At 38.9% G+C, this 11,717-nt stretch overlaps 1 protein-coding gene and 1 pseudogene across 4 annotated transcripts; both read right to left on the bottom strand.

Moving 5' to 3' along the window:
- Positions 1–46: 46 nt before the first annotated feature.
- LOC110533459 (tapasin-related protein) lies at positions 47–5,071 on the bottom strand. Of its 4 annotated transcripts, none has more exons than XM_036989851.2 (6): positions 4,867–5,071; positions 3,431–3,488; positions 2,642–2,992; positions 2,162–2,461; positions 1,350–1,445; positions 47–829 (listed from the first exon to the last, which is right to left on the bottom strand). In XM_036989851.2, exons 2-6 carry the CDS (start codon positions 3,486–3,488, stop codon positions 693–695), a joined length of 942 nt encoding a protein of 313 aa, XP_036845746.2. In that variant the 5' UTR covers positions 4,867–5,071; the 3' UTR covers positions 47–692. The 4 variants fall into 4 exon arrangements, with proteins under 4 accessions (XP_036845746.2, XP_090042216.1, XP_021473363.3 ...); XM_090186090.1 differs by having other exon boundaries at positions 47–790; XM_021617688.3 differs by lacking the exon at positions 4,867–5,071 and adding an exon at positions 4,051–4,181.
- Positions 5,072–8,312: 3,241 nt separating this feature from the next.
- Positions 8,313–8,991, bottom strand: LOC149979953 (general transcription factor II-I repeat domain-containing protein 2A-like; annotated as a pseudogene).
- Between the last annotated feature and the right edge of the window lie 2,726 nt (positions 8,992–11,717).

Genomic DNA, 11,717 nt, shown 5'->3' with positions numbered 1-11,717 from the left:
GTTGCTCTCTAAGGGAGGTCTCCATCAAAAATACATTTCACAGAAATAAAATGTAATATGTTTTTTAATGGCATATCATTTTTTTAAATTTTATTTTATTTCACCTTTATTTAACCAGGTAGGCTAGTTACAACTGCGACCTGGCCAAGATAAAGCAAAATAGTGCGACACAAACAACAACACAAGAGTTACACATGGAATAAACAAAACATACAGCCAATAACACAATAGAGAAAATGTAGGGGTAGCCAGGTGGAAAGCATGGCCAGCTGTAGAAAAATGCTTATTGAAATTCTCAATTTTCATGGATTTATCAGTGGTGACAGTGTTTCCTAGCCTCCGTGCAGTGGGCAGCTGGGAGGAGGAATTGTACTGGGCTGCTACCCAGACATAGAGAGACTATTACTGGTATCAATGACAGTCATCATTGGATTATCTGAGATTAACATAATCAGAGGCATTACAGTATGGAGAACCATTCAACATCAAATTGATTTTATGCACATCATTAGAATAGATAGCCTACAAGCAAATTTATATTTTTTCATTCCTCAGTCAAGTGTCCCAAACATGGTGATTCTGAGAAAGTCCTACATGATTCATCTGCAGCTAGGATCCCATCCTAGGATTTGGTACATCAGGTGGTACTGTCTATGGCCCTATTGGTACAGTACTGCTTGTTGATCCCTTGTCTATGTTGGTACAGCAGTGGAGAGAGTGATTGGATGATGGTCTCCCAGTGTTGAGTAGATGATGTTCTCAGTCACGGAGGAGACAGTGTGGACAGGTTCTTGGGATTTTCCAAGAAGAAAAAGGTGTTTGACTCTCTCTGGATAAAAATCAATGTGACATTGATCAACTGGACCAAATGCACTGTAACAAAATATGTTCGATTGGGAAATATGTCACAAATAATTCCCCTAGAAAAAACCCGACTCCCAAACATTACTGTATGTTTATGACTTGTACTATAATTGGAAATGTAGTTAACAATTTTTAGTGTTTTCTAATGCATTACACATCTAGTGCTTGATACTTAGAGATGCACTCTAAAACTCTTGTATCATTTCAGCCAGTAGTTTGAAAGTGGTGCTCACGAGCCAACACAGGTCAGTTTTTTGTGTACTACGTCATCAAATTGTGTACTGCATCATACATTTTGTGTCATGTTGCGAATTTTGCAATTCGTATTATATCATAGGGATTTAGCAATTTGTGTGATGCTACAAACCTCATTCGTGCAATATGTTATGAATTTGTTGAGCTTAAAATTCCAGAGTGCATCTTTAATATATCATATCATGCTATCACGATGTCAAGCATGCGAAACAGAAAAGCTAATTACTCACTGAAATGTGTACACTTGATGATCATGATGATAAGGACCACTAGAATCAAGACTGCTCCAATGCTGACCACAATAAATGGCCAATGCACTGGGACACCTAAAAAATATCAGGAAAAGTGTGTGATGTTCATTAAATAATGAGAAAAATTATTGACATACAGTACCCCAAAACATAATTATTGCCAGAAAGAATAGAAGTTAGATCAGTATATTGAAAAATGGATCCACCATTCTCTTAGAATGGTGATTGAATGGTGGTGAGCTCCAAAAGTATAGGGACAGTAACACATTGGTTGTTGTTTTGGCTCTGTACTCCAGCACTTTCAATTTGAAATTATACAGTGAATATGAGGTTAAAGTGCAGACTGTCAGATTTAATCTGAGGTTATTTTCATCCATATTGGGTGAACCGTTTGAAACATAACCAAAACAAACAGCAAATGCATCCAACAAATTTGTAGAGTCACAAATTTGATGTAGTCTTTGTGTGATATGAATATGGGACCAAATACTTTATACTACTTGAATACACATGTAAGTGAATTTGTCCCAATATTTTTGGTCCTGTAAAATAGGGGGACAATGTACAAAAAGTGCTGTAATTTCTAACCAGATCATTTCAAATCCAAAGTGCTGGAGTACACAGCCAAAACCACAAAAATATGTCACTGTCCCAATACTTTTGGAGTACACTGTATCACAAGATATTATGGAAAAGTTGTGTAGACCACCAACATTATATTACATAGATATAGAAATCAACCGATTACATTGTCAACTAGCAATCCTGATTTATTAACACTTAGCTCTCACCATTGGACATGACTGTGTGATTGACAGTGATGGGATGGCTGAGGGAAGAGTGGTTGACCCAGCAGAGATAGAGGCCAGCCTGGCTGGGTCCTGAGGACAGAGGCAGGTAGGAGTGGACGGTGATGGAACCATCTGTGTTGACCTCTCTCTGCCTGTCTGAAAGTCTGGTGTTGAGGAGCTGACCATCTCTAAACCACACCTGCTCTATGGTCTTTGGGTAAAACCCCTGAGAGGAGCACAGCAACATGGGAAGTCCACTACTGGACTCCTTTACATCAGACACAGACACTGCAGGAGGGGCTGGATGCACAAACAGAAAGTTGCAGATGCAGAAATAAAAGTGTAAACAAAGAGTTTAAACTGTAGACAAATTATTTTCAATTTGGAGGCAACTAGCATTCACATACCATGTGATGACAGGGTCATAATGGTTTTACATGTAGATTGTAGTTCTATCAAGTATTTTCAGAGATCACTAACCTGTTACACAAATAGTTATGTTTTTTGAGAAAACTTGTGCGGGTGGAGGTGCAGCTCTTTTCACTTCACAAGAGTAAAGTCCAGAATCATTTATCTGTAGATTCATCAGTGAAAAGGAGATTTCTCTGGTCTCATTATTCCACTTAATTTGTATGCTTTCTTTACATGTCTTTGACACCAGACACTCTTGTCTGTTAAACTGAGAAAAGCACAGCACCTCTGTTCCTTTTATAGTTACTGTAAATATTTCAATGTCATTGGGTAAATTGTGGGTGCAGTGGATCGTCACTGAATTTCCTTTGTGTAATATGACTGCTGTTGGATTTGGCAGTGTAGTTAGGTTCTGCAAACCTGTAGAAAAATAGATCAATGTTGATCAGTCTGAGAAAACAGGTGATTAACTGGTTCAGGTGGTGATACACCTCATGACAATTGTAAAACTATTTTAAGCCACTTCACTTCCCAGCTCCATACTGGCTGGGACAAATGTATTAAGTCAATAAATGTAGGGTCTGTCTACTATATTTACCATAAGTGTAAAACCAAACAGCAAGTCTCTCAGTAATCACTTTTCATTTCAGTTCCATAATTTTCATATTTCAGTTGTAAAGGCACTGATTCTGTCTTATCCAATCATAAATTATAATTTGACCTACGATAGTCCACCCCCCACCCCTCCCCTTAGAACAAAACTGTACCTTAAGTGTCCACAGTTTTCATAGTAAGTGCAGTCTCTAAATGTATCATGTATCATGTATGAAGAGGTTTTGTCAAAGCATTTCACATTACCTGAGTGGAGACTCAGAAGCATTGCCAAATGCAGAACAGAAGAATAGAGCACCGACATCTGTTCCAAAAAGAGCAACGACAAAGATAAGACAGTTACTTAAACACAACATTTCAGTGGTTTTTCAACCTTCACATCCTGTGATTACAAGAGGTTCAGTACGTGAAGTGTGGCTTGTATCATACACTGAAAACATGCATGGAATGACAGAAATGTTTTTTGTGAAGTTTCCAAAATAACAAATACATTTTATTTTGAATGGTAGACATTAAAGTATGTTGAATATTGCAGTTCTATCGCAGTTCTATCTATCGCAGTATTGCAGTTCTATTTTTGTTGCAAGATTCTGACACAGAAGTGTGGAGTCTTGCGGACCTAAAGCATATGCAAGTCTCTCAGTGAATAGATTTAACAGAAGTTGAATACAAAAATCGTTCAAGAAGCATTCCGTTTACTCTCATATTTGACTGATTTTTCCATAGTGCAGTTAAAATAATAACATTTTTTACATTTAAATATACATTTTTTAATTAAGATGGAATGAACAAATCTGTTTGAATACACCATATCTATTAGTTAAAGACACCTGCATCCAAATCCTCAAGATATGCACTGTACTTACGTCCTCTGTGTCGCTGTGTGAACCACTATAATTTATATCACCATTGCATCTCGTATCAATTTCCTCACAGCGCAGGTTCAATGAGTGTGAGTCTAGTGCTTCTGTGTTCAACATCTCATGTTAGCTGATTGGTGCTAGCTACCCTCTACCACACAACACGCCTTGAGTGACATTTACAGACCCATTTACAGACCCAATGTGATTTTTTCACCATTGGGTTTAACTACTGATAATGGTTTGACTTGTAGCCCAAGTTGTTGTTAGCATGGTGAATCCAGAATAAGCTATTTTCACTATTTTTCAATCAACATTAGTGAATGTAGCATTCATTCTGGATTCACCAGTCTAAGTTGTAGTTGTATTCTAAAATACACAAACATCCATATTAGCTTTAGAAATATCGTTCACATACTATAATAAAACATTGAAACAGTTTGCAACAGCATGCAGATACTCAGCCCATGGTCATATGGCGAATTGAAACAGAGAGTTCACAGCTCATGTGAATCTTTTTTTTTTTTAACACACTTAGTAATACTATGGTTTAACGCTTTTCATTACAGAGTTATCTAAAGCTCTACTTTGGCAAGAAACATACAATAAAAACCTATTTAGAGAAGGCAAGTAAAATTGCAATAGTTAGCTAGGTGTTAAAAATAATTTTCAGATTAGAACTAGACCCAGAAAGAGTATCAGGTTATAATGGGCAGCTAGGTTTTAAGATTAGTTTTAAGATTTTGTCCAGCAAAACAAAATGTGAAAATTACCCACATGCATCACCACCTCTCCTCCAATTCTCACACTCTCTTATCCTACCTTTTAGATACTTTCTCTCTGACTTTGGTGAACAGAGGGGGACTTGAGAATGTATGAAGACTATGGCTAATGTCATGAAACTGTGAAACAAACTACCAGGTCAAAAAGCATACTGCAGTCAACGATGGAGAAAACTGCAGAAGTGGCCACAACATTACTGAGTGGTGGTTGTGAGAGGCTGCACCATAGTTGTTTTCAGTAAAGTAAAAGTAGACCACAGCATTGACAGCAATGTTGACACTGAAACAGGAAGTCAGAGTTGTTAAGCCTTTTCTGGCACAACCAATGCGTACTTACAAATAACTGAAAAGTCATGAATCTGCATGTGTAACGCAGATGAACAGTTCATTAAACCCATTTCCCGATTTTTTTTTTGCAATACATGTTTACAGGATTGATATATTAGGTTAGACTTTTCATCTCCAAGTCAGAAAATATATATAATGCAAAGCTCATACAAAATAAGTCCTAAGCAGCAGTTGAGGACGTTACATTCATTGGCCCAAACACTCTTATAGAGTGATTCACACATGCACATTAAGGTTTTATGTCACATTAAAAATGACAGCAAGAGGAAAACGTTATATACAATGTAATTATATAACTGGCAACCATCCAATTTATGTGCAGAGTGAATGTAGGGTAGGAGTTTATGGGTGACTGTCAGATATATTAAATTACTATTTCTGTAGCTTGGACATGTTCAACTGAGCTAGCATTCAAGACACTCTGGTCCAATGTTTGATCGATTCAACAATACCTTGATCTGGGATAGTAAAGCATCACACAACAATACTACCATATTTGAAAATTGGCTAAAGGCTACAAATACCTATGAACTCAAATAAAAAGAGGAAAAAGGAGTGACAGTGAGATTTAAATGGTTTTGTTCTCATAAATGCATTGTTCCTGGATGGATGCAGTGGTCGCCTGTCTCTGTTGGGTTTGCATACTTAAACTGATGTTTTCAAACACCTTGTTGTTGTATGAGACTGAATCCCCTTTATCATTGGTCCTCTGTTGACCTGCTTGGGGAGAAGGACAATCAACTAATCACATTTAGGGTTGAAGCTCATGCTGAATAGTTGCCTACTGCTAAGTGTCAAAAGATTTGTTAAGGTGTTTGGCATTGCAGGCAACATTTTTTTGGTACAAAATAACACAGATCTGTGCAGAAAAGTATCAAATTAAATCAAATGACAGTTTTTGAATAGAGCTGACAATCAATTTTGTACCACCATAAGTGAGTTATTTTGTATCCAAGTGTTTGGTAGACTATCATACAACATGTTAAATAAAGCTCATACTAAAAGTGCATTTTGCTTGTGGGCTGATACCTTGAAAAACATTAGTGGCTCTCAGCTTTAAATTTCACACCTCTGTTGTGTTTCATGACAAGGTATAATGCCATATTAAGGTCTGATGCGAGCTGTGCTGTGCTGAGCTCAAGGGCCACCCATTTTTTCTAGAGCAGGGTTTGACAACTGGCAGCCCAGGTGCCGGAAACAAACCAACCTTGCCTTGTATCTGGACTGAAATGCGAGTTATAGATCTGTCATTCTCATTGAAAGCAAGTCTAAGAAGCGGTAGATCTGTTCTTTGTGCGCTATTTTTATGCTTCACGTTTTATGTTCAAACAGCTGAAAATACGTTTAATATGGTTATTTAAAATATATTTCAAAGAGGTTTAGATGGTACATTAGTTCTCTACACTCTGAGTGTTTGTTTTGTCACATAAACCCAAAACTAGGCTAATTATTTTGACGACCAGGAAAAGAGCAAATTCTGCATTTTGCACCTTTACATTTTTATATAGGATCATTAAAACACTCACAAATCTAATATGGTGGCAAAAATGGTGCCGGTGTGACATACTGCATATTTGCTGCGCTAAAATAAAGTATTCAAGTCCTGATTCAAACTGTAAATTGGTGATGGAAAATACATTTATGTCCTGAAATGAAGATAGTCTCACACACAGGTACATGCACAGACCTGACAGAGTCCATCTGCTGACCTCTAGCGGAAATAAAAAATTAAGCATGTAGTTGCATGGCCATTGAACCCGTTACATCACACTCAAAAGGCAGTTTAGAATATCCAATCAGTTCTAAACCTTCAGGACTCCTGTTGGATGAGATGAAACAGTTGTGATTCAAATAACATCATGTAACATAACAAGTCCTAAAATGGAAGCTGATGTGACTTGTAGTTTAGTGCCATAAATAGGTAGCCTATAAAACAGAATGTCAACACAAGACAGCAGGCAAAGGCGTCAAAAGCAGGGGTGGTGGGAATGTAGTCATTTCCTCTGACTTCATGAGGGGGCTAGATCTTGCTCCGATGACAGTAAATATCACTTGGAAATATAAGTACATTCTGTAACCAAGATATCAGTCTCTGGGTTAAGGGTTTACTTCTGCTTTCTCTGTTCCAGATTCCAGTGAATCCAAAGTATTACTGAACACAAATATAAATGCAACATGCAACAATTTCAAGGATTTTACTGAGTTACAGTTCATATAAGGAAATTAGTCAATTTAAATAAATTCATTAGGCCCTAATCTATGGATTTCACATGACTGGGAATACACTTAAAAAAAGGTATCTTTTACCAGATATGAAAACCAGTCAGTATCTGGTGTGACCACCATTTGCCTCATGCAGAGCAACACATCTCCTTCGCATAGAGCTAATCAGGCTGTTGATTGTGGCTTGTGCAATGTTGTCCCACTCCTCTTCAATGGCTGTGCGAAGTTTCTGGCTATTGGCGGGAACTGGAACATGCTATCGTACACGCCGATCCAGAGCATCCCAAAATGCTCAGTAGGTGACATGTCTGGTGAGTATGCAGACAGCTTCCAGGAATTGGGTACAGATCCTTGCGACATGGGGCCATGTATTATCATGCTGAAACATGGGGTGATGGTGGCTGATGAATGTCACGACAATGGACCTCAGGATCTTGTCACGGTACCTTTGTGCATTCAAATTGCCATTGACAAAATGCAATTGTGTTCGTTGTTGATAGCTTATGCATGATCATACCCTAACCCCACCATAGGGCACTCTGTTCACAGCATTGACATCAGCAAACCGCTTCCCCACACGACGCCATACACGTGATCTGCGGTTTTGAGGCTGGTTAGACCTACTGTCAAATTGTCTAAAACGATGTTGGAGGCGGCTTATGGTAGAGAAATTATCATGACATTCTCAGGTAACAGCTCTGAGGGACATTCCTGCAGTCATTCCTGCAGTGAAGCTTATTATGTTAGCTTTTATCTCATACTTTTATAGCCTACTGGACTCATAGAGAGCTACTCTCTAAAGTTATCTTGTTGGGGCAGTGACTCTTTGAACTTACTAGCCCCAAGTCGTTCTATTTTGTTCTTGTGCTTCATGCTATTTTCTCATGACTCCTGTGTGCTTTGTTGACTATGAAATTGCTTGTTTACCCAACCGAGGGGCAGACTGTTTGTTCCTCAAAACGATGAGAAAACTCACCGTTCAAAGCACGCAGCAGCGATGTATACTTCTCCTGCTGGTTATCTGATGGGGAACAGGCTAGAAGTGTCGGAAGGTGGGTGAGATTGTTGGCACCTACTTGGCGGGTTAGGTGGAGTAATTTTCCCTTGAATGCCTTGACAAGGCCGTACAGCTGATGTGCAAAAAGGCCCTTCCCTTGTAGATTGGAATTCAGTTTATTCATGAGGGCTATGATGTCCACGGTGAAGGCAAAATCAGCCAACCATTCTTTATCTTGCAGTTGAGGGAAATCCACATGTTTTCGTTTCATTTGAAATAACTCTCCGACTTCAGGTCCCACATCCTTTTAAGCACCTTCCTCAGACTCAGCCATGACATGTTTGTGTGGTAGGGGATATCTGCAGGGCCCGACTCAGTCTCTTCCAACAGTGAGACAAACTGCCTGTGGTTTAAAGATTTTGCTCTTATGAAGTTTACCACTTTAGTGACTGTATCCACAACATGGCTCATTTTCAGAACACATTTACAGAGAACCTCCTGATGAATAATGCAATGCAGGAAAATCATTTTCTGATCTGGGTTCAACTCAGCTACTTGATCTTGTATCCTTATCAAAAGGCCAAATTTGGGCACCCATCAGTGGTCACACTGGATCATTTTTCAAAACTCAGTCCCAGATTTGCCACACACTTATTAACATCCTCCAATAAATATTGTCCTGTGGTTGTGCTCTTCATTGACTGCACTGAAGCAAGTTCCTCTGTAATTTCAAAGTCTGGGGTTATGCCTCGTAAGAATATCAACAACTGCACCGTGTCACATGCATCACTGTTCTCATCCAGGGCCATGGGGAAATAGGTGAAATATTTTACCTTGTCTTTCAACTGTTGTTCCATATTCTCTGCGAAGTCCTCAACACGTTGTGTCACTGTTCTTCTTGACAGATAAACATTTTCAAACAGATCTTTCTTGTCGGGGCAAAGTATTGCTGCAGTCAATTAAACATTCTTTAATGAATTCACCCTCAGCAAATGGCTTGCTATGTTTAGCAATTTTGTGGGACTGTAAATAGCTAGCTCTCGCAATTGTGTCGTTTGATGAATACAGTTTTGTGAAAAGTCCTTGCTGCTATTGCTGCTGAGAAAGTAACTCTTTCGAAGCACTTGCCCTCTGCTCAGAAGACATTTTTCTATATTTCTCTGCATGCTTTGTCTGGAAGGGTTGGGACAAGTTGTAGTCTTTCAAGACAGCGATGCTGTCTTTGCACACTAAGCACACAGCTTTCCCTGATGCCTCAATAAATAAATATTTCAATGTTCGCTCTTGCTGGAACACCCTACATTCATTGTCTACTTTCTTTTAATTTGACATCTTTGAAAACTCATGTGGTTTGGTAATACGAATGCCCCTCTCTCCACTGGTGTGATTACTACCTCTGAGGGCTTAGAGCTTGAGGTAGTCTTCTCATACAAGCACGTGGGAGTATACAAGTACTTGGGAGAATAGCTAGACGGTACACTGTCCTTCTCAGATGACCTAACTAAAAATCCAGCAAACATATAGTATCTATGTTTGCATATGTATCTATCTGTAAATAGCCCATCCAACCACCTCATCCCCATACTGTATTTGTTTATTTATCTTGCTCTTTTGCACCCCAGCATCTCTACTACACTCATCTTCTGCACATCTACCATTCCAGTGTTTTATTGCTATATTGTAATTACTTCGTCACTATGGCCTATTTATTGCCTTACCTCCCTTATCTTACCTCATTTGCACATACTGTATATATACTTTCTGTATATATACTATTGACTGTATGTTTATTTATTCCATGTGTAACTCTGTGTTGTTGTATGTGTCGAACTGCTTTGCTTTATCTTGGCCAGGTCGCAGTTGTAAATGAGAAAGTGTTCTCAACTAGCCTACCTGGTTAAATAAAGGTGAAAAAAACATATAAAACAATGACAAGTGTACAATGCCTGTTGCTATTCATGTCCAGTAACTTCAAACACGTTAACAGGCGCTAACTAACTTTAGCTAAGCTAACCGGCTGGTTAGCTAACGTGAGACTCATGTCAAGAAGTTTTGCATATGCATTTAGAACGCATGCATTCTAAATTGTCCAGTTGTATTCTTCTGATTAGCTACAAGAACATTCTATGATGTCTGGTGACGTCTTCTTCTTAATGCTCTACACTTGCTAAATAGCTACAGCCAGCTAGCTAGTGCCCACATAGCCCTTGATCATCTCTCAGTTCCATTACACATAAGAGATATCGGACGAAAACGTCTTCTGTACGGGGCAGTTTTGTTATTAAGAGCCCAGACGCTTGGTCTGAACATTAACATGCATTGCTTGCAGGACAGGTTTGGAAGCATAAGGACCATATTTTTCATATTGGCGATAAAAAAACAAAAAAACACAAAAGGTTTAATTGATACACACCTTTTAAGGGTTAGTGTTCCCACATGGCCTTCTCTCCATGTTACCGCACTTTTATGGAAAACAGACAGAAGACAGAGACTAATACTTTTGCTAATTAGCTATCTAGCATGTTCCGAACACCAACTAGGGCCATATGTTTAGAAAGTCATATCACAAGCGATGATTAATGACATTTATAAACGCTAAAACACAGGAATGTAGTTCACATGAGCCAGTCGTGGGCTAAGCTAACCACTGAAAACTGTAGGGAGAAGGCAGAATGTTGCCTAGAGTTTTCTTGAGCTAGCTCCCAAATGGCCGACATCAAATCACATTGGGAATTTTCCGCCATGTACGAGGGAGGGTAAATAGTAAATACAGTCTCTTTTCTTTACAAAATACTAAACTTGTAATTTACATGGTCATATATATTTTTTGTTATTCCCCTCTGTTCGATGTTGGCAAGAGACTTGACTTAACTAGATAGCTACGTACAACAACACTCAGAAAGGAGCAAGGAGTTTTGACTGAGCTGACGGAGGTATGGGATTATTATGGTGGAAGTGTCAGTTTAGTGTACATGGTTGCATGCATGGGGGAGCGGTGAGTGACAGGGTTGTGAGTGATGTCTGCAACAGAGAAACAAGTGATAGGCATGGATGAGGGGAAGGAGAAGACAAGAAGTAGCAGTTTAGTGGCAGTGCACTGCAGACACAACAGACAGCACACAATGCTGTGCAATGGGACTGAGCGAAAAAACAACTTTATTTTTCAGACAGCACAAAACGCAGCACAGTTTGACTCAGGGATGAACTAAGAAAAATTTAACAAAATCACAGAGCTCCTGTGGGATGTGTCCCCCCTATTTTTAAGCAGATTGAGTCTCTGCTGTGGTGTTCATTTCCTTACAGAGCAGGTTCAATGTGTGTGA

Source organism: Oncorhynchus mykiss, chromosome 10 (assembly GCF_057628025.1).
Source record: "Oncorhynchus mykiss isolate SJ-2025 chromosome 10, ASM5762802v1, whole genome shotgun sequence".
Taxonomy (NCBI): domain Eukaryota; kingdom Metazoa; phylum Chordata; class Actinopteri; order Salmoniformes; family Salmonidae; genus Oncorhynchus; species Oncorhynchus mykiss.
This window is presented reverse-complemented; position numbering and strand designations above follow the sequence as displayed.

What these genes read in the sequence shown, in the direction of transcription:
- LOC110533459 (XM_021617688.3), bottom strand. Translation starts at nt 4,164, where the DNA reads ATGTTGAACACAGAAGCACTAGACTCACACTCATTGAACCTGCGCTGT. An exon ending in CACACAGCGACACAGAGGAC is followed by an intron (nt 3,489 to 4,050) that starts GTAAGTACAGTG and finishes TTTTTGGAACAG; the next exon opens with ATGTCGGTGCTCTATTCTTC. An exon ending in CATAACTATTTGTGTAACAG is followed by an intron (nt 2,462 to 2,641) that starts GTTAGTGATCTC and finishes TTGTGCATCCAG; the next exon opens with CCCCTCCTGCAGTGTCTGTG.